This window comes from Pleurodeles waltl, chromosome 3_1 (assembly GCF_031143425.1).
Source record: "Pleurodeles waltl isolate 20211129_DDA chromosome 3_1, aPleWal1.hap1.20221129, whole genome shotgun sequence".
NCBI classification, from domain to species: Eukaryota; Metazoa; Chordata; class Amphibia; order Caudata; family Salamandridae; genus Pleurodeles; species Pleurodeles waltl.
The window spans coordinates 968,218,561-968,242,513 of NC_090440.1; the positions used below are offsets into that span (position 1 = coordinate 968,218,561).

Genomic DNA, 23,953 nt, shown 5'->3' on the forward strand with positions numbered 1-23,953 from the left:
AGCACCTTATCCTCCCATTCTTAGTGAAAAAGATATGAGAAATTGGTTAAAAAAATGAATGCAAAATAAACATACGCTGTCACTCAAAACGATATTCATAAAGAAAAAAAAAGTGGAAATAATACCTCAAAATCCAAAACAATTATATAAATCGAATGTGGAATAAAAAAATCACAACTGCCCCTTCACTCCAAGTTGCCCATTTTCATTGAGTAGTAATCAAACACTTCGTTGCACCATTTGATTAAGCTGAGCACAATAAAATCAATCTATTGTCTAGCAATGATGAATTTGCCTATAACTAGGTATTTAAATGAGTAGTAATACCTGATGATACCCTAGAGTCTGTACGAAAGATGATTCAGTTAAGTGACTTTTTAAAATCATAGGAAAATACTTCTGATAAGTTAGAAAAAATTAAGTTCAATGAACCTTCTAGGCATGGATAAGGACAAAGGACATGGACAAAAGACAGATTTGTGACCACATGTCTTAACTTGGTGTAAGCTGAACACTCCCTCATGTTCCCATTGAAAGACTTGACAGACTTTGGGTAGCGACAACAGATAGCACCGTAAGGTTTAAGTCTTAAGTTAGTGTTGATATAACTACTAAGGCCCTCATTACTAGCTAAGGACTAAATTTCGATCCATGTGCAAACACGTTTGAAGAGGGATGAGAATTAGAGTTGTGAGATAATTATCACAATCTCACAGTTTTCTCCTGATAAATCACAGCAGCTCAACCATGCGGAAATTTACAGTGGTAAAAAGGCCCTGAAAAAGCTAAACATGGGGAATATATGTGATAAACAAGAATCAGCATATTATATCCCATTTTCTTTTAAAACTCGGGACAGGATGTATTTACCACACGTAGTCCATACTTCACCCTGGGGTTAGTGGTGTTTACCATGTATGGTTAATACTGCATCCTATTCCGACAAACTGGTAATGAAGGCCCTTGTGATCAGTAGACCAGTCCAAAACAAATAGCAAAACCTAGGTTTTATCTCCATTTTCTGAAATTTTGTTGACATCACTCTTAAAGAGATTAATCACGTAGCTGTAATAGCTTGTTAATTTTGTCTTCCCAAATACCACTTCTATTCATTCAGTGTGGTGGAAGAGGGTATAAATGAATGAGTTCCTATATTATGAAGCGAGTTGTAAATATGTAAACGTGCTTATTAGTATATCATCTATATATGAAATGCAGAGAACCTGCTTTAGGATGGTGCGACCAGTGCCACTGCACCGGGCGCTAACTTCTGGGGGAGGGGCACCGTGTTTGCAAGTACATTATGGTTTTAATAGCACCTGCTGCCTCGTTCCTTGCCCCCAGCAATTATCAGGAAACAATTCAAATGTAATGGTAACTTGATGATCAGTGTTCTTCCTGGAGAGATCAGAGTTTTGTCTAGTGGAAGTTTTGACTCATCATTAAGTAGCACAGAGGGCAGTCCCGGCTCGCAGCGCACCCAAGGGGTGGGGCGGGCGGGTGCGGCACACAGGGGGTGGAGGGGTACATTAAATACATAGAAAATAAATAAAAACATACGTGATCTGCCGTCCTGCACCGACCTGCTCTGTTCCTCTTTCCATCATTGCTGCAGGCACAGGCTCCTAGCCTGCCCTGCGGCCAATCCTGACACTGCTCAGAGCAGCATCAGGATTGGCTGGGAGCACCCAGCCAGGGCACTCACAGGCAGACTGGGAGCCTGTGCATGCTCTCTAGCACACTGCACATGTGTGTTTGGCTGCCCCCAAGCCGGCTGGCCAAACACACGTGCTCTGAGTGGGAGTGCACAACTGTGCACTCCCTCTCACTGCTTGTCACCTCCATGGCCCGCCCCTTTCACAACTAAAAGGATAATAATCATTGTTTATTATCCTTTCATTCTGAAATATTTGCAGTTTCTGCTACTGGCGGGGTGGTAACGCAGAGGGTTAATATGCCTGCTACAAAGAACGTGTATGTGCATATCACAAAGTGCAAATAATGTAAATAGGTCAGTGGGTTACTGCTTTAATTAGAGAGTTCTTTTGTTACCTGCAGTTTCTAAGTTAAAATCCTAATATAGAACAGTAAGCTATTAACTGTCATCACAAAGCTGCATTCAAACTGCAGGGTATAGATTAGAGCATTATGATTTTTCCCCGTCTTTCTTTTTCCTAATGCTGCCAAAAGGGTTCATTTGGGTAAGAAATCCATAAATCCATTCTTATTATGAAAGAGAACCCCTAACAATAGTGTCAGGTTTTAACTTCTGAGTTTGCTTTTCCAAACCAAGCACTCTTAATTTATACTACCTACAAGTATGGATGACAAGTGACTGCTACACCTTGTAGGCCTCTGTGTTATGTAACATTTACTATACACTGATTTACACACATATGATTGATTGTGGTTGTGTAATGTGTGTGTGATGTAAAGTGCTCTGACACCTTACACTGGTATGAGTGACTCTATAAAACTCAATAAATGTATCTGAGAGAGAGTAGCTATGAGGACTTGGGCACTGTTAAAGAGTGCTATGGAGGGAATCCTGGCAAGGGTTTTCATTAGGAGGCGCCAACAAACATTATCTCACCAGGCACCACCAGCACTAAAGCCAGCCCTGAAAATGCACCTCATGTTAAAATATTCTTGCCACTCAGGTCAGTTTCTCAATGCCGAATCATATGGATGGCAGTTTTTTTTAAGCCTAAGTCTTTTTTAAATTTATTGTGTCTAGTCGCTTCTCCCTCTGAACCCGCAAAAAGGTCTTCATCTGGATTTGTATGGCCCTACTGTTAGATGCAGTGTACAGTTTTCTGCGCTTTTCATTGATTTTTTTTTCTTTTATGACTTTTCCCTCAAAGGCTTGCTGGAAACTCAGTGCTTATTTAGTAAAAAAAAAAAAGTGCCAAGGCCCTTATCAGGAGGCCACTACTGCTTGCACCACGCATTGCCAGTGCCAGAGCTGCAAATGACAGTACCAACACCACTAACCATCACACTGCTACCAGTATGACAGTTCAGACTATTTGAGGCCCCCAAAGCTATTAGAACATCTTGGGTGTCAGGGCTTAGCTGGTTTTAATGTATATTGAAGTAATAATTAACTGTTGTTCTTCTCATCCTAAAACTACACAAACAGCGTCACCATGTGGCAGTTGTCATGAGTGCTAGTGTTGATTGGAAACTGCAGACTCATGTTAGGCACTGTGGAACATGAATTATTGAGTAGAGAGTGACATTACAAGAATCTAAGAAAGGGAGAGATTTCAATTTAAGGTCAAATACAATTAGTGTTTAAACAATGTTTTTAAACACAGGCCACCCCCATTTGATGGGGCCAAAAGCATGAACTCTGAATGGTGCATTTCGTCTACAAGAACGATAAACAAGTCTTAACAAGCATTTACAATGCAATGGGTCTCACATTTGCTTGAGTTAGAGCTATTGGTGATGTAAATTCAAAACTGGACTTTTCATGCCACATAAATTGGTCAACCCTGCTGCATAATCTCGTCCTCTCTGCCACATAATTCCATTGGCCCTGCATATAACTAAAGCAATTCCATTTACCTTCTCCCTCTATCTGCAGCAAAGACTTGCACTCACTACTGCCAGTTCCACAACAAATACTGGACAAAGGGACGGAAAGCTGACTGGTTAACAAAGGGCCTTCCATGTGTGCGAACCCACTTTGCTGCGTTTTTAGTAACTTTGATCTGTTTGAGTGAGAAACAATTGTTTTTGTAAAAATCTACAGATTATTGAGCAGATGATTGATTATGTGGCAGATCTGTAACTATGAGGAAAAAAGTCCGCTGAATCGCATAAATGCAGTGACTTCTAGTATGACATTGATTTGTGGTTTCAGCAATTACTCAGCCTTTAGGAATGGACAGAACGTAATGGACAATACTTAAACGAAATCAGGTTTGACGTTTCGCTCAAATATTTTGCCCACCAAGCATTTGTAAGGTTCATTGCCAACGTGGGATGTCTTCCTGCTCCTCAATATAGGCTATTGGCAGTTTTGTGTATCTTTCCGCTTCCATTGCAGTGCATTAGGGACTACCTTACATCTAAAAGTACCCAAAATCACCGCACTTTAATGTATCAACCTCACATATTCATTGTATACAGAAAACAGCAGCTGTTGTTTTGTTTTTACACTCTTGTAGCTTTTTTTAATGTTTTACCCAGGGCTCAAAACGTCAGCCGCCTCTATTGGCTTTGCCAAAGCTTGATATTACATTGTTACTGCAGTTCGCTGAAGTTGGGTGCTGTGCATAGGAACTTGGGGCCCGATCGATAGGAAAATGGCAATTTTTTAAAGCAGAGGCATACATGCCTGCCATGAAGCTGGAAGCAGTCAGCCAGTCAGGATGTCTCTCAGGACCCGTTTTAACCATCAGAGGCGCCAGAGCCACTCATTGGCCTGGAAAGGTAGCTCAGCGAGATGTGCACCTGCTGCAGAGATCCGCGAGCAGCCTGAAGAGCAGCAGGGTCTACTCAGCCTTTCATCTCTCGGAGGCCGATTAAATCAGTGTGACTGACTCGCCTGATAGTAAATGTATACATTTTTGCAATTGGGGAAATACAAAAAGCTGTGGTAACACCAGACCTAAAAAAAATCAACTGCCTCAACATTTTTGTAAAGGAAGTTATAAAATGAATGCAGCAGATCCAATAAATGGATGAGACAGCCACACAGAAACCCAATCATTTGACACTGCAGTTCACCCAAACTGCTCCATCCTCCCTGCACTGCGGTAATGCACGGATTCGGGGCAGCGGCTGCTCGGCTTTATACTTACGGGGGATATCAGAATATTTCTCTTTCTCTTCCAAGCTCAGAAGCTTTGAATACGAGTCACATTCCCAGTTGTTTTCCTTTCTACACAAGAACAAGAGCACTCCAAGAACACAATTCACCCTCGATGTTATTCAGTACCAAGCACATGACAGACACACTTTCAGGGTTCCTTCTCCCAACTATCTGAGCTTGGTTTGCACCAATAGATCATTTAATGCATTGTCCTTAGTTAAAAAAGCTAAAATAAGCATTTTCAGTGCAACGGTTTTTGCATTTGCTCGAGTTAAAGCTGTTAGCGTTGTAAACTCCTAACCGGACTTTTCATGCCACACAAATTAAAAGAAAAAAAAAACGCAGCGCAATCGAGCTGCTGGAAAATAAACAGATAAAGTAGTCCGGACACCATGCTGAAAATATCGATCCTCACATGTTTTTAGCAATTTACGGTGCTGTGTAGGTGGGCTTCACATCATTCCTTTCACAAATGAAAGCAAGCCCAGGAGCCAATGTAAGTGACTGACCTGACATGGGCGTGGTTTGAAGCCCAAACAGAGGTTACAGAATGTACAGAGCGCTTTGTGCTCCCCATAAAAAGGACCCTTTATGGGCATATGGGCTGACACACACAGACATGATGCTTGAAAAATAATCATTGAATTGCTTAGGAGACGAGAAACTTAGAAGCAGATTAAAATGAATACCTCCTTTGAAAGGAGAACACTTACTTCTGGATTTTATGAAATGATTTGCAAGATTAGCTATGTCAACAATATACATGCTAAAAACTATACACAGCAAGAACTACCCAAACAGGGGTAATGTAGTAGTTTTCTAAAAAAAAAAAAAAAAGAAAATGAATGGTCATTTAGATTATTTATGTCCCTGTTTGTATCCACTCTATTAAGGTTTGTGAAATATGCTATCATACATCAGATCACTATAGATCACACAATGTTTCACCTCTACACAGTGGGGTAACAAAGGCTCCCGCACCCGCCGCTGTGGAGTGGGGGGGGGGGGGGCGCCAGAGCTCCAGGGGGGCCACCTCAGCGCAGCACACGGTGAACGAGCAGCAGGACCCTGACTGTGTTCCGGGGGATGCCCCTCCCCCCCATACAGGTCCTTTGCATGGGAGCACCTCTAAGTTTCGTTATGCCATTCCCTCCACATTGAAATATATTTTAAAAGCTGTCACTGTTGACATTGCTATGTATTTCTATAACTTTATATTAAGCTTTCCAAAAATCGGAAAAGAAAGAAAGGCAAATTAAATAGTTATTGCTGCCTTGGAACTGTCAGTGCCTCTATGCAAACAGCATGGAAAATGTAAGCGATCATCAATATCGTTTGAAGGTTTGTTTCCCGCCAGAGTGGATTTTTTTTATTCTTCTCGTTAACATAATGTATTATTTATACAAAAGTGTCTTTCCTCAAAGGAATGTCTACTCTAGATATCTTTCCAACGGATTCTATTTATGAGGGCACTAGCCCTTGGAGCATCTATCAGCTCTCATCTGGGTAAAGATGCAAATGCCCTTCCAGACCACACAATCACTATGGTGGAGTTGCTTATGAAATTGACAACAATGCACCACCTAGCGATGAAAAGTGCCCTCGTGTCCTTGCCTGCCCCCCTGACAGAAAGCTTTCATACTTGGCAAATAGCATTAGATGTCGATGTCCCAAGGTTACTGGTCCGTCTGTTTCCCGAGTAGTGACACGTATATAGTGTAGAGTTTGACTACTTTACTGGGTGTAGCACGTGGGTTGTTATGTTAGACCCTTTAAGTTCAATCTAAAGCTGACACTACCGTTTTAGACAAATACCATGACTTTGGGGGTGGGAGGGGGCTGATCTATGGGAATCAGGGGACAGAGAAAAAAGTAAACCTAATTCTTGTTTTTTTTTCACTTTCAGGCCCATTGATACTAATATTGGAGATGTTGTTGGCACCATGACTGTGGAAATGGCTGCATACACAGATTTCGACTTCACAGTGGCTTACACCGAGTCCACACCATTTTTGAACATTGACGATCCCCTGTATATTTCTGTGAAATATCCTGACCTTGATGCAACAGCACTGTCAGCAAAAGTGACACACCTATATGCCACTACAGTGAATGACCCCTACTATTCTCAGCAATACCATATTATATTTAATGGGTAAGTAAGAGAGGTTGTCCCCGAAGGCTCCTAAAAGAAAACAAATACCGATCCATTGCGGGTAAGAGATGACCATTAACACAAATACTATCCAGATGTCTTTAGAAAGGTCTTCTTTTTTAAATGTTAAACTATCTCAATGCATCATAATAATTGGATACAAATATATTATGTTCTTGACGAAACAGGGTTGACAAATTAAGGCAAACGTTCCAATGCTCAAACCCCTTTCTTCGAATGCTGATCTTTTTTTTCTTGCATCTTCTCCTACTGTGTACTTGTGATTAAGGGAAAATACTATTGGTCAAATAAGAACAAATTAGTGTTTTGTGGGCTGCAAATATTTGGTCTGACAACGGCCCTGATTACAAGATCCCCCTGTCACATTAGCTAATTATCACTCCAACAACACTGAGGTGTTTGGAATTTATCGGATGCGACGATAATCACCTACGTCGACTTTTTGGGGCACAACATGCTGATTTCGGTGCTTTCTGAATAAAAAACACACATGTCCCTCTAGAACTGGGCATGTCCCAATGTTCAATTTAGGGAAGTTTGAACTGCCGAAATTAAAAGAATGGGGTGAACTTTATTGCACCCGCTAATTAACGGGTGCAATAGACATCACACCATTTATCACTCAGAGACATTTGCAAATAGGTGCGTTTACAGTGATCTCTGTCAGACAGAAGAAAGAGTGAAAACTGCGTGCTTCATCCATGAGCTAGAACGGAAGTAAGGCCCTCCCCCGAGATGAAATATGGGTATGGCTGGCCTTTTTTTGTTTCTACTGCATAATTGTCAGTGATATGGACCGGTTGTGTTGGTGCGTTTGGCATTCGTATGTTGTTTCTAGTCTCTGGTGTATAACCTCGTGCCCCTTCACTAGGTCGCTCATTTGGTGTGATGGTCTGGGTGGGGGTAGGCTGGGCACGAGTGTGTATTTATTTTCCTGCGGGAGCAGTGGTATAGCCTGGGTGTCATGGGCTCTGATGTAAGCAAGGAAAACAGGAGTACACATATAAAATGCAGAATTAATTGGGATGCAGAAGGCCCCTCCCACCCCTGTGCCGGGTCCCACTGCACCTGCTGTACTACTGATAGTTGAGCTCTTGCGTATGACAGAGGATAGATGAGGAGGCGTTCCACTTAAGTTTAACTGGATATTTTTGTCTTGAATGGAGCAGAGAGTGAAGGTTTTGGTTTCTTTCCACACCATATCGGTCTAAAAAACGCTTGACGTTATCTAACAGTAAAAAGACATATGTTGACTACAGGAAATGTTCTTAAGATCAGTGTTTCAAAGAGACTATGGGTAGGTTAAAAAACATTTTAATCCGTACAGCCCTATTTCAACTGTTAGTAGATATGTGTAGACTGTTACATTCTTAATAATTCAAAGGGACAGTGTGTATCTCACTTAGCAATTAGGTAACAGAGGCTATTGCTACTTCCTGTGCCAGAGAACCGAGTGCCAACCTGAAGAAAAGATGATGAGTTAGAGTTGCTAATTGCCTACAATACCTAGACCCAGGGTCCGAATGGCCTGTAGGTCAACCAGGCAGTGCCCGGGGGGCTGGTCTCACAGGTCAGTGTGTGGGCCGGTTTTGTGGCTGTTTGTGGGCTTGCTTTCTGGTCTGCTGGAAAAGTTATTACTGTTGATTTCCTTGATTCTGATACATAAATTGCCTGCAGCAAACTCAAAACAAATCCATGCAGTCTTACATGCTTGTACACTTATAGAGTGGCTTTACAAGTTCCAAACTGTTCCAGTTTGCAAACATAGGTTTTTAGACATCTATTTTACTACTGGTGCCTATAGTCTATTTTACTGATTCCATCACCTGCAGTTGTTCTAGGCACTCTATGTTCAATGCGCTATAAAGCAGCTTCTGTCATTCAAAAAATTCCTGTTTGGTGCCCAAGAAGCTGTGATCACTTAAAATTGTTAGGCTGAACCTAAGAGATTTGTGAGACTGAAAAGTTTACTAGATTCGCCATCTCCTGGTTCTAGATTATTCATGATATAACTTCGATGGTACACAGTTACACCCACTCCCAGAATCCCCCACAGGTCTCTTAGAAAACCTAGGACACAGTAAGTGGTTGAGTTTACATTGTGATAAATTAGGGTACTCATCTTCTGCGGCTCAACTTGCTGTCATCAAATGCCAACATAGATTATAGGAATACCATCCGTTGCAGTTATGCTTTGGTGTCTTTTTTTTCAACAGAAATTGAATCATTATACCACACTATAGAATTGTTAAGCTAAATTATCTTCAAAGTATTGGGATCTGATAGAACTACAAAGCCACAAATGTACCCTATATGGAAAATAAAATCAACACAGAAGTTTGCCTATGCCGCAGTAAATAATGTTTTTTAATAAGAAAAAGTGCTAAAATGTACTAATATCATTTCTCTTAGCTAGATGCCACAGAGGCTGTCTCACCAGCTAATTCTCTTAGAATGCACTAGCTAATTCAACCAATAGGATATTACCACGTATGCTATACAAATAAAGAAATACTAAATCCAAGCAGTACTTTTCCCTAGACAATATTTTTCAAATTAATTTTGAAATATTGGCAAGAGTATACATATATTTTTCTGTATTTTAAATCTATTCGTACAAATGAGCATTAAGAATATTATGGCATAGTTTAAACAGTGTACCCCCTATCTGAGCCCAAAAACCACCCTTGAGTGCCACTAACATCATGCTCAGGAAATCCCATTCGCACAAATTGCAGAAACCCGAAAATAAGGGGAAACTATTACCAACATAGATGAAAGCATAATTTATTTTACCCTCACTTCTTTTATACATTTCTGTGACCAGCTGCTATACTATGAAAGGCAATGCTGTCAGCAATATTCTTGTTGATAACTAGAAACATTTTCACCGATCCACTTTTTTGTGGGCTCAAGTCTTCTTTAAGTCAGAAATATTTGCATTAAAATATAAAACAGTGTACACTCTTTGCACACAATATTTGATATGTTAAGTTGTCTGGGCTATTCATGTATGCCCTTAGACCAACCTTCCCAGCTGTAAGATTCGAAACTGACAACTGTACTGCAGATCTCGGGGGGAGTCGAAATCCACTTGAAGACAAAAATATGAGATTGCAGAGCTAGAATAGTGTGCAGTGACCTTACAAATTTTGACTGCGGAAACATGATTTAATACTAGCTGATTACAGAGTCACAATTCTTGGCGCAGAGTGCAGCAGTTGCGAACCTTGCACTCTTTTGACTTTAGATTGAATTTACTTTAAATAGTCTTTAGGATAGGCTTCTCACACAAAACATATTCAGTAAAATGTATGTTTTGCAATCCATTTCTCATAAGGAACCTTTTAATGTAGTTGTATTACACACTCACTTCATTTAAAAGTTTAAAATTTCTTTACGTTTCTGATCTTTACAAAGTTTCAATGTTCACAGACTTTTCTAAAGTTCAGTTACACAGTGTTTGCACAACTCTAATAAAATGTAGCCATGGAACAAATTTGAAATGCTAGCCATATAAGCTAGTGCCTGGAACAGGGTGGTAAATGAAGTTCTTTTTTATGCATTTCTGAGACAGAGGAATAATACCACAGCGAACGTTATGGCCTCAAAGGGTTTGATACAACGTAAAGCCACCAATGATTCCTCACTACCTGTTGCTGATCAAACGATTGTTGGATTCTTAGTAATTCACTGTTGAGATGTGTCACCCTTCTCCCATACAGGTGCCCCTCGGTAGACTTCAAGGACTTAATGATCGTTAAAAATAATGGGAACACAACTGAGGCTCAATTTGTTCTCCAAGTTTTCCATATTAATGGTACAGACACCCTCTTCCTGTTCGCTGATGTTGAGATCTGCACGGGCACCTGCATTCAGGTAAGGAAGAGTAACGTTGTCTGATAAGTAGCCTAGTACTCGTATGTTGCTTTTTTCTTCTAATTCGTCAGTTCCAAATACTCTGCACATCCAATTGCAAATAAGTTGTGTATTCAATTTTTTTAACATGCTGATTTTGGAGACCTTCAAAACGTCACGTCCTTCATTCCTCATGCAGTGTCACTTGTATTGTAAATAATCACTTTAATAACCACATATCCCTTCTAGCCAGGCCTTGACAAGCAATAACCTCTGTTGTGTATAGGCTGTGAAGACACAGATATTCCCTATCTCCGCACTTCTAATATGAGTTGTTACTATTAGCCAAGTCAGCTGTAACATTTGTAATTGACTTTAGAAGCATGCAGGGCTTAACCAGACGTACTGGGATTTGAACCGGTGCAGAGAAGTTTTAAGACATGGGCAAAGTGGGCTTTGGCCCAAGGCCCCAGCCTTTCAGTGAACTCAGCGACAGATCTTTTCTGCAGAGAGTCTTGCCCTGATGACCTTGAATATTTCTTAAAAATACAATTTCCCTTAAATTTATTTTCAATGTGGGTGATGTGTGAGAGTCTATTACAGGCATTTTACAGAGAAATGTTGTGTTTATGTTTCATATAACATCCATAAAAACGTTTCTTTTAGATTACAATAGGACCTCACATGTGAGAATTGGGAGGATGCAATGGAGATTATTTGCAGTAATATTAGTGAGCTGCTCGCTGTTTCCCTATTGAAAACACACTTTGCTATCCCTGAATGTTAGATACAAACACTTTTAAAATTTGGACCCGTCCTGGTCAAAGAGGGCATGAAAGAGCTGAAACTGAATCATAAATTCAAAGCTGTTCTGAACAGGGGCACCCTAAATACATTTAGCCCAGGGCCCCCAAAAGTCTTAAGATGTCCCTGAAACTGTGATCGGTACGCTACACACAGACCAATGGAACTGGGAAGATTAATCGACAAAGTCATTGTACTAGCTCCAAAATTAAAAGGCTGAATAAATATTGGATTTCTACATTGACTTCCTCCAACCATAACCACTCACCTCCACCATCAGGCAGCAAGCTTTACAAAGCGGAGCCCTTTCTAGGTGAAGCTTTTATTTAGGCATTTCTGTTCATAGCTGTCGGAAGCTGGAATGTAATGGAGGACAGAGGTTCACAAAGCCAAATCATTCAAACTCCTAATAACACTTTTCTATGAGGAATCCCAGCCTTACCCTTGAAAGATTGGCATAAGCAGCAAGGCCTTGCTTAGAGAAATGGGCATACAAAATGTAATATCAAAACAATATTTCAGTCAGGAAAATACATTCATTCTGATGTAGGGATCAGAAGCTATAAGACATTGAAATAGTGTTCCATACAAAGCAAAAGGGACATAGTTTTGGGGAGTGGGGAGTAGTTATAAACAGCTTAGAAGCTATATGAAATTCCAACCGTTTTAAAAATAGCTAAAGGGCATTAATTAAAAAGAGTGTAAGGGCTGTAAACAGGGTTAAGCATAGAGGTAGATGAAGAAGCAATGGTGATGATAGATGTAGGTTTAGAGGTAGGTGTACAAATAACAGTAGATGAATTTGTAAAGATGGGTGTAGCTGTAGTGACAGAGGTACTGCTAGAGGTAGGTGTAAATATAGTAGTAGAGGGCTTTATAGAAGTAGACAGAGAGGTAGCGGCAAGTAAAAAGGAAGTTGTAGGTGTATATCAGAGGGAGAGGGAGATGTAAAAGAGATCAATGTGTGGATAAATATAAGTGCAATTATAGAGGCGGAGGTATCCAAATACAAATAAATGTATTTGTAGAGAATGACCTAGAATAAGAAGTTGAGCTAGTTATAGAGTTAGAGGGAAAGATCTGTCGAAAGGAGGGGACAAATGTGTAACGTGTAGGGAAAGGATAGGGATCCAGATAGCTCTAATTAGGGTCAAGGTAAATGCCATATTTTCCCATTTACAGCATTTTTATTACCGGTTTTACTTTTATGTCAACTGGACATAAAATGACAAATTTATCATTGGGAATTGTTTGCTTGTTATTCCTCGCTTTCCCTTTTTCATTACAACGTTGTTAATTTTGGTATATTTATACTTGTTTAATCAATGCCTTTTTTACCATAAAGAAAAGGAGCTTAAACCTTATACATTCGTAGTGTTAATAATGTCAGCTGCTGACCAATCCTTCAAGGGACTGATTTTGGCTTATCACATGAATCAGTGAGCCTTCAAATACGCCACTGGGCCTGTAATCCAGCAGTCAGTCAATTGAGGGGCCAATCAGATTGGCAGTGATAACTATGTTAGTGGACAATGGTCCAAGGCGTATGAAGCTTTAGGTAATTTCATCTGCAGAAGCTGGAATAGCATTATTAGGTCTGGAGGTGAGACAACGGTTGCCGTTATTGCAGTCTGATGTAATCAGAAATATTCCAAAATAATAAATAATATCTCTTTATTGATTTTAGAAGGAAAGGGTGGAGAACGCCCCCCCACCACAACAAATACAACTTTAAAACTTAGAGGCAAATTTACGATACAGCATAATTTCCTCACCCACATAACACCACTCCAGTTGCTATAAATCCCTTGGAGGGAGCTGGCCTATATACTAGAGTTAAAAACATAGTAGTAAGTGTATCGTGTCATTGCATCCCAGGCAACCCCTTGTTCCCTGGCTATACCTCCCTGTCAGGGAATGTCCTCCACAACTTGTTTCCATGGTCCCACACCATATAAAATTTCTTGAGGCAACTATGCGCTTTATACACCATCTTTTCTTATCACATGCACCAGTCTACGTTGGCCTCCCAGTATCTCTGTTTCGGAACCTCACAACTTCCCCACAATTGGATAATTGTGCATTTGTCATGAGAGCTGCGTTGCAAAGGAGTAGAGCATCTTTGCTTAAAAACTGGTCGCTCCATATGCCCAGAGTATTAAACTTGAGGGTCAGGAGAATCATGCACTCTAGTACCTCTGAATGTGGCCTTTCCACCCCACCTCCTGAAATTCCGGAGGAATGGACATTTGCATACCAAATGAAGAAGGGAACCTCTCTGTGGAAACCTCTCATGCAGCTGGCTGAGTCTTTGTTCCCCAATTGGAATAATCTCTACCTAGTGTAGTAGGCTCTATGGAGCAGTTTCAGCTGTATTAGTTGAAAGCCAACCCGGATGGCTGCCTTGCGGGGGAACCTGCATGCCGCTACTCAGTCGTCGTCCTCTAGTCTACCCAAGTCTCCCTCCCCCTTCAACCAGAGACAGTCTATAAGGGGGCTGCTATTTAATAAGAGGATCAAATATAGGCGGGACACTGAATGTCTGTTGAGGAGAGCCCCAGCATTCTACATTCCAGAAGAGATTTTTTAAGGAAATTCCACAGGGCCTCCACACATGTTGTAATTGTTGGGACCTGAGGTTATGTCCCCAGGAAGGCTCGTATTGGTCTTGGAGCTTTTGTAAATGAATCATCTCTTGTCTTCTCTAGATGTCCCCTACTTTGGAAATCCCAATCATGTCTGACTTGGCATACTTGTTCATTGCCTAATGTCCTGTCGGATTGTCAGAGTCCCACAGAGGCACTTCCAGCGTCAACCTACCCCTCCATCCCACAGCCATAGTAGCTTTTGTCCACATCTCCACTACTATCTCTGTAGGTACCGGTGGAGGAGGTAGTTCCTTGCCGTCATAAAACCTCTGAAAATACCTCTCCGGGCCCAGTGATCTCCTGTCTGCCAACACTGATAGCTCCTGTTGTGGTGTAAATGACCAGTCATTGATTATTTGTAATTGGGTCATCCAGTAGTATAGGCGGAGATCAGGGAAGGCTCTGCAACCGTCACATGATTTCCTCATGATGGAAGTCCATACTGCTCTTGGGGACCCACTCCCCCAGAGTAGACTGCTCCTGATTGCGTTCACTGACCTGTTTAATTCCTCTGGCACTGGGAGAGGATTGTTCTGTAGTACATGTAGACATTTGGGAATGCTACTCTGTCCAGAAGAGCGAGGGGAAGTTTCTTCCAGCGGTCTGCAACCAGTCTGTAGGAATCCATAATTTTGTCTAGGTTTTTCTCCAGGAAGGAGTCCCAATCCTTTGTAATGAATATGCCCAAATATGTTAATCCTTAGGGTTGCCATTTCAGGGATCTCCGCCCCTCCGCCTCTTTCAGGTCCCCAGATAGCGAGAATGCAATAGATTTATTCCAACTGATGTATAGCACAGAAAGGAGCTAAATGCCCCTTGTACCTTCAACACCCTCAGGACCGAGTGGTCCTGGTTAGCCAAGTAGAGCAGGATGTCATCCACATACTCCACATCTTCCAAGTTGGGGTCCCACCGCAGCCCGTGCAGCAATGCGCCTGTTCGCAACCAGCATGGAAAGGGCTTGAATACCAGAGCGAACAGCAGAGGGGTGAGGGGGCAATCCTGTCTTGTACAGCTGCCCAGAGAAAATTTCCATAGGAAGGCTCCATTCAGTTTGACCCTGACTAGTGGATTACTATAAAGCAGCCTCCTGCATGCCAGGAACCTACTCCTGACCCCCATTTTGTGAAGGATAGCCAATCAGTATGGCGACTCCATGGAATATTGGCGTCAAGGGGTAAGAAAAGCGCTGGTTCCGTTATGTGACTGCACCGTGCCAGACATTCTGCAAGCCTCTGCAGGTTGTGCCTTTTGGGTATTAATCCTGATTGGTCTGGGGTCAATAAGTTATCAATCACCTTCAGGAGGTGGTTAGCCAGGGCCTTTGCCAAGGTCTTTGTCTCAACATTAAAGAGAGATATTGAGCAGTAGGCGAGCACTCATCTTTAGGCTTTCCCTGTTTATAGATGAGTACTATGGTGGCTTTGCTGACATCCCTAGGCAAGTCCCCATCTCACAAAGTTCGGGTATACATTGCATTAAGCAAGCCAATTATGTCAGTTTTTATGCATTTGAAGAATTCTGGTGGAAAACAATTTGGTTACAGGTCCTTCTACATTTTAAATGACTGAATGCTTAATCTACCTTGCTATCAGAGAATTCTGCGCCTAGGGGTTCAATCAAATACCCCAGAGTACAGGTTTCCTGACATCATTCATGATGACCCGCAGTACCTCCCAGTCACCCCCCCGAGCCTGGTAGAGGACTTCCAGTTGTGCCGCAAAGGTCTCTGCAGTGTCCCTGGTGTTAATCCCCGGGTCACCTGTTCTACTCCGATCTCCTCTATCCATCTCTGGTTTTCCTCTTTTCTGGTCAGCCATGCCAACAGCCTGCCTGTCTTATTGACAACGTTGTATAATTTACCCTGCTTTGTCTGATATCTCACTCAAGCCTCCTGGTGGAGTGGGTACCTCCGTTATTTCTTCCCTGTCTCAGTCAGGCACCCAATGCTCAGAGTGGGGTCCCAGACTCAGGGCCTGATTCAGATCTTGGTGGACGAGTTAATCAATCACAACAGTGGCAGATATCCCATGTGCCGAAATATAAATCCCATTATATCCTATAGGATTTACATTTCAGCTTACGGGATAAGTATCACTGTTGTGACTGAATAACTAATTCGCCAACATCTAAATCAAGCCCGTAGTCTGCCTCAGGCTGAACCAATTTTGCTTCTAGAGCTGCCACCTCCCTGTCCTTGTCTTTCCTCTTGCCTTTTTGTGAGCTATAAGGCAGCTCCTTAGGATAGTTCCCAAAGAGTAATTTCCGATTCTAACTGACCCTGAGATTTCTATAAAGTACTAGGTCATGGTCTCCATCACTATTTTTCTGGTCTCTCAAACCATCAAGTTCCATGGGTCCAGTTTCCCTCCCCCCAGTATGTGGTATTGTCTGCAGAAAATGATTGGAAATTCCCCTTGCTAGTATCTCTGAATGCCAAAAGCGACCCACTTGGTGTTTAGGGCACAGAAGGTAGTCCAGTCTGGATAAAGAATGCAGCTGATTGGAGGAGTATGTCAAATCAAATCAAGAAGTCTTTGCTTTGGCCAAGTGCCATAAGAGAACAAAAAAAAAAACCTCAAATATGCTTCATACAATAAATAAAAATTCCATATAACAGTATAAAATGAGTATAAGAAAAAGTGTAAAAACAATTCAAGTCATCCAGAAGCCACCTTTCCCTACTAACCTCCACATGCACAACAAAAACCTAGAAACAGCAAATACAATACACCTCCTGGTGTCGCTCCTGAGAATTCTAAAAGCAATTTTGTGTTCACTAGGCCCCAAATTGCAGCACAGTGGTAAAATTCACGTCTTCCTGGACTCATGGTATGCTGGGCAGAATAATAAAACATGCTCAACCATTTCCACCTCATCTGGGAAGAAGGGGTAAGTTCTTACTGTAGCAGGATTAAGGCGCTCCCAGGCGCCAGTGAAGAAACGCAGGGGTAAAATCCCAAGTCACAACTTAATGTACAGCTCCTAGCTTTAGGGGGCTCGGCCTCATACAGAAAGGGTTCCACTGAATATCCCATTTTAAAGTGCAGAAAGGATGCTGTAATGGACCCCACACTAGAAAGTATCAAATCACGTTGTTCTACAAACTGCCAGTAGGCTCTTTATAGTGGCAACTTAGAGATGGGATTGGGATCTTCAGGAGCAAATGAGAGACACCAAGCCCTATCTGACTTAGGCACAGCCTTAGCCAGGGAAACCTATTGGCCCCAGCTGCCCCCATCTACTCAATAAAAGCCCTTCAAAGTGAAATAAGCTTGGGAGCTGCCCACAGTCTCCACCAAAACAGCAAGGGTTCCAATCTCACCACGTCGCTGATTTTCCTCATGGAATAGTCAAGCCATAGTGGAAGCAGAGTTGTGCAAGTTTAGGCTTCTTGAAAACGGTTTTCAACTAAATCAAGTGACTTGACATCTAAATGACCCCATTGTTCACCACCATACAGAGAAGCTCCCAGCGCCTAGCACATATACATCTCAAGGGCTGGAGAGATGATGCGAAAGGCAGAAGATCTCTGAACTCTTGAAATTCCTCCACAGTACTGTTTTAGCCTAAGTTTGCATCCCTGGACCTGAGGTATCCAGTTGAAATGCTCTGTCAGTGTGATCCCCAAATAATCAAACACTCGAAAGCGTTCTAGCCTTTCCCCATTGAGGGTCAGATTAGAGCATGAAGTAGAACAAAGATTAAGGACCATATACTTAGTTTTACTGAGATTGATCTCAAGTCCCCACTGTCTACAGAAAACCCCAAATCCATCTAGAAGTTTCTGGAGGCCGCAGGGTGATCTGGACAATAACAGGGCGTTGTCCCCAAACAGGAGTGCGGGAATTGAATCCCTGCAAGGGATGGAACATCGCCCTCACACTTTACCAGATGGGAGACTAAGTCATCCATATAAAGTAGGAAAAGAGTACGGGCCGGCGCACAACCCTGCCTTATAGCCCGATTAACCGGAATGGGCTCTGTTAACTCACCCTAAGGGCCACACTTGACCTGCACATAAGTGTTCAAATGTAATCCAACAATCATATCTAATAGAAAAGCAGGGATCCCGATCTCCGCCAAGATCTTTTATAAGGACTCTTTGGGTACGAGGTCAAAGGTGGCTCTAAGAGCAATAAATATTACAAAGAGACAGCTGCCCCTCATTGTCACATACTTCCAGTGTAGCATTTGAAATCTGAACACCTGATCGATCCGCCTAATGCCATCACAGAACCTTGCCTGCAGCGGGGTGAGGCTAATTGGTCTGTAATTGGCTGGAGAGGACCTGCAACCCTTTTTAAAAATCGGTATCAATTCAACCCCAGCCCATGTAGGTGGGATGGGAGCACCATCCAGTAGATCATTAAAAAAATACAAAATAGGGGCACCACATATCCTTAAACATTTTAAACAAATCTCCAGGCACTTTATCTCATCCAGGGGCTTTGTTAGGGGTGATCATGTACAGACCAGAAAGGACATCAATGTCAGGCAGATGGTGGACAAGGGCGGGGGACAACATTTTGTTTATGCCTCCTCATCAGATGCAGCAGCCCTACACTCCACGTCCTGGGCAGGCGGGCTCATAACTAGAATCAACGGTTCTACTGTGTTAGAAATGGGGTCTTTGTTTGGCAGTCAGGTTACCCCCTGTCCAAGCAAGGACCCTCACTCTAGTCAGGGTAAGCCACACACAATTCAAATTATTCTGTGCCCAACCTCTGGTAGCTTGGCACTGGGCAGTCAGGTTCAACTTAGAAGGCAATGTGTAAAGTATTTGTGCAATATATCATACAATAACACAATATAGCACCACAAAAATACACCACAGTGTTTAGAAAAATATATAATATTTATCTGGATATTTGCAGGTCAAAACGATAAAAGATGCAATAAGAAAATGTAAAGATATCACTGAAAAGTGATATAAAGGTGGTCATTATGACCCTGGCGGTATTACAAACGCAGGGCCAAAACGACGGGAGCACCGCCAACAGGCTGGCGGTGCCTCCTGGCGTATTATGACCGCAGCGGTAGCGCCGCGGTCGCACCGCGGTCGCACCGCCCGCCGGCCCCGGCGGATGTAATCCGCCTGGGCAGCGCTGCTTGCAGCGCTGCCCAGGGGATTACGAGTCCCCGACCGCCAGCCTTTTTCTGGCCGTCTGTACCGACAGGAAAAGGCTGGCAGTACGGGGAGTCGTGGGGCCCCTGCACTGCCCATGCCACTGGCATGGGCAGTGCAGGGGCCCCCTGACAGGGCCCCATGCGGCTTTTCACTGTCTGCTGTGCAGACAGTGAAAAGCACGACGGGTGCAACTGCACCCGTTGCACGGCCGCAACACCGCCGGCTCCATTTGGAGCCGGCTCCCATGTTGCGGCCCACATCCACACGGAACTTGGTTTCCGCCCGCCGGCCCAGCGGGGATGTCCAAATGGGCACCGCAGAAGTGCGCCCGCATTGGCGGCCGCACGGCGGTTACAGGTTGGCGGGCGGCGGTAGCCGCCCACCAATGTTGTAATGAGGCCCAAAGTGTCTTAAGTCTTTTAAAAGCAAACAAAGTGTCTTTCAAGCACAAAGTACCTGGTTCGCATGAAAAATCTCTGCAAAGGGCCGCAGAGGAGGAGAAGTGGGGAAACAAAGGGGGTGTGCGTCGATTTCTCGGCCGCACACGGTTGATGTGTTGTTTAGTTTCCAGGCAGGGACGGCTGTGCACTGATTTCCGGTGCTCGGTCGTGGATCCTCTTCGGGTTGCGGGGTTTTCAGACACCCAGGGTCTGTGCGTGGAATCCTGGGCTTGTGACACACTCTACGTCATTCCGGTGGGCGGCGCAGGGAAACTTTTGTCGCACGGCAGGGGCCGTGTCGATTTCTCCTCTGGAGGTCGGGCTGCGTCGTCCCAGGTTGGCTGTGCGTCGATCTGGTGGGCCTTGCGTCGAAGTTCCGGTCACGCCACAGGCGCTGCGTCAATCTTTTCCTTGTGAAGTCGAGCGGCGTCGTTCCGGTTTGGCGTGCAGTGAATTTGTCACTGCAGGACAGTCTGTGCATCGTTTTTGGCAAGCTGTGCGTTGAATTTTCGCTGCACAAGGAGTCCAGTTACAAAAGAGAAGTCTTTTTGGTCCTGAGACTTCAGGGAACAGGAGGCAAGCTCTATCCAAGCCCTTGGAGAGCACTTCTTCACCACAGCCAGGGAGCAGCAAGGCAGCAGGGCAACAGCAAGGCAGCAGTCCTTCAGGGAAAGCAGTCAGGTGAGTCCTTTGGGCAGCCAGGCAGTTCTTCTTGGCAGGATGCAGGTTCTGGTTACAAGCTTCTTCTCCAGGAAGTGTCTGAGGTGGTAGGGCAGAGGCCCTGATTTTATACCCAAATGTGCCTTTGAAGTGGGGGAGACTTTAAAGAGTGGCTAAGAAGTGCACCAGGTCCCCTTTCAGTTCAATCATGTCTGCCAGGGTCCCAGTAGGGGGTGTGGCAGTCCTTTGTGTGAGAGCAGGCCCTCCACCCTCACAGCCCAGGAAGACCCATTCAAAATGCAGATGTATGCAAGTGAGGCTGAGTATCCTGTGTTTGGGGTGTGTCTGAGTGAATGCACAAGGATCTGTGAACTAAACCCAGCCAGGCGTGGATTGCAAGGCACAGAAAGATTTAAGTGCAGAGAAATGCTCACTTTCTAAAAGTGGCATTTCTAAAATAGTAATATTAAATCCAACTTCACCAGTCAGCAGGGTTTTGTATTACCATTCTGGCCATACTAAATATGACCTTCCTACTCCTTTCAGATCAGCATCTACCACTCCAACAATGTATGAGGACAGCCCCAATGTTAGCCTATGAAGGGAGCAGGCCTCACAGTAATGTAAAAACAAATTTAGTAGTTTTACACTACCAGGACATGTAAACTACCAGGTACGTGTCCTGCCTTTTACCCACACAGCACCCTGCCCTAGGGGTTACCTAGGGCACACCTTAGGGGTGACCTATATGTAGAAAAAGGGGAGTCTTAGGCTTGGCAAGTACTTTTAACAGCCAAGTCGAAGTGGCAGTGAAACTGCACACACAGGCCTTGCAATGGCAGGCCTGAGACAAGGTTAAGGGGCTACGTAAGTGGGTGGCACAATCAGTGCTGCAGGCCCACTAGTAGCATTTAATCTACAAGCCCTGGGCACACATAGTGCCTTCTACTAAGGACTTATAAGAAAATTAAATAGTCCAATTGGGTATGATCCAATGTTACCATGTTTAAAGGGAGAGAGCATATGCACTTTAGCACTGGTTAGCAGTGGTAAAGTGTGCAGAGTCTTAAAACCAGCAAAAACAATGTCCAAAAAGTGGAGGGAGGCAGGCAAAAAGTTAGGGGTGACCACCCTAAGGCTGTCAGGTCTAACATAATGCATCTGTCTCAGCATACAAACAGGAGAAATGATCAACCCATGCCTCACCAGCAATATTTGAATCAAGAGTGGTCTGGGGACCGTCATCATATTAGTGAGTTTCTGGGTGCTCCACCCACCATAGCTCCACCAACCCCATTGTATCTAGGAAGGAATTTAGATGCAGCTCTCTTTTTGGTCTGTACCCAGACTTTGTTGCTCTGTCTCAGTCTCGGTGTTGTCTTAAGTTAAGTTTTCCCCTAATCAACAGGAGTAAGTCTGGCACTTCACCTAGCCAAGCACCCATTTTTTCCCAGGCCTAGTGTCTGTAGCCCTGGGGAGAAGTACCAAGAGGCTAATGTCAGGGACTGCCCATTCCACTGTCCGCTCACTGCAGCCTGGCATCCTATCTCATCTGTTCATTTGTGTATCACCCTAGGGGGAAGTGAGCCTTGAGCTAGAATGCCCACCCCACTTGACCCATTGAGTAGCCTGCATGTAGATGTGTTACCTGTGAGGTGTCTTTCTTCGAACAGGATGATATCAGGGTTCAACCTCGTCAGCCACTTTGACATTACCCTCTTCAGTTTGCATCCTAGCCTGTTACTGTTCTGGGGCAATACTTAAGGGTAGGACCTGATTCGGTTAGGAGGTATACGGCCATTGTTCATGGAGACTTGACTATGCCTGTGGTGGGTCATCCTGTGGGTTACTCGCTGTGTGTCCAGTTGTGTCCTAAACTCCCCCCAAGCCCCACCTAACCTCCTTGTGCTCCATATTCGAAACTACGCGCACCCCCAAAGCCCAAGGTGTCCGTAGCCCCTAGCAACAACCACACAAACATTTTACAAATATCTTAGAGTTTCAAGCTCCAAAAAATTGAGACCAAAACAGAAAAAGTGGGCAGGCAAGAGTGGCTCCATAGTATGGTTACTTTTCACTGTCTTACCAGTCCCCATGTAGGTAGGTACAGAGGGCATTCTGCGATCCTCCCTTTGGTGTCTTCAACCTTCAATTGTCTTATATGATTATTTCTGCCTCCATTGGAGTGACCACTGGGCCATCTGCTGACACTGATCCATTTTGGTTACCCCTGAGTCACTAGCATTTTCCTGAGAGTCCTTGGATAAGGCCTTCCATTTGTTGCCTGTTCCCCAAGGTCCGGCTTTTTGGATTTCTGCTACCACCTTAACACGTTCAATCACCACTTGGAATTCCAAATGAGTCATTGTCACGCCCCCTTGCCTTCTCTGCCTCTGTTTCTGCTTTCCCCATTCATGCTCAGTGGGTTGTGTATCCTGATTTGGCAGGGAATGGCCTTCCCATTCCAGTCACTCTCATGCCTAACCAACCGTATGAATGAAATGTAATTTTCGCTCAGTGCGCACCCTCAGGATTGACGGAAAGAACAACGTATTTATAAGGATCAAAGTGCAAAGGTGTTATTTTACCTTCTAAAAAGTTTCCCTTTGTTTTTGTCCAGCATTGGTGTAGCCCGGGTATATGTTCACCATGGCGTCGCCCATTCACCAGGGCCCGTGGGTACTCGCCACTTGAATTATGTGATCCCAGTCTCAGTAATTAAACAGTCATGCCTCTATTGGATGGGGCATTGCCCAGGTGTCGGGGCGCTCGGTGCTCAGTGTGATCGTTTGATCATAAACATTTTGGACACTTTGCCCTTGAGTACCTATCCAAGAAGCCAGTCCTCCAGGAATAGTTCTATGCTTGGGCCTTCCGTCAACTCTGCAATGTCCACAATGCGTATGTTGGTCTGCCTTGAGTGCCCCTCTGCACGGAAACTGATTCACAAAACATTGTACAACCAGATAGCCATCTTTCAAGCCCAGCCATCTGGTTGCTCTTAGCCCGGTCCTCTGGTATGCATGTCACAGAATGAATGGCCAGGTTGCCCTAGCAGTCCTGATGAAGGCTTATTCGACTCTTTGAGCCCAGCCAGGGCTCTAGGAGATTGGACACATTTTCTCAAATGTTCCCTTCTGTCACTCTTTGTACACGGAGTACAAGAAAGGCTGGTAGCTTTCCTCTGTATTAATAGGGACTAGGTTTTAGGGGTTCCCTTGTCATTTGGATGCTCTCCTGGGGTGCTGCAAGGGCCCAGGTACCACAAAGGCCTGGGATGGCCTGTCCAAGGGTCTGGTCCACGGCTGTTTTTCAGACTTTCACGATGGGCCTTTTCTTCTTATCATGCCTTCACAAAGGGCAGGCAGGGATGCAAAGCTGACATCTCTGCGCAGGTTGGGCTGCTTGAGG

General features: G+C 43.8%; 1 protein-coding gene across 1 annotated transcript in view; it reads left to right on the plus strand.

The window, feature by feature from the left end:
• LOC138284834 (uromodulin-like) overlaps nt 1-23,953 on the plus strand; it is a 68,320-nt gene that overhangs the window by 32,577 nt on the left and 11,790 nt on the right. The window contains exons 6-7 of the mRNA XM_069224022.1: nt 6,732-6,980; nt 10,727-10,880. Of these exons, the coding sequence (XP_069080123.1) occupies nt 6,732-6,980; nt 10,727-10,880 (403 nt within the window). The remainder of the gene's footprint in view (nt 1-6,731; nt 6,981-10,726; nt 10,881-23,953) is intronic.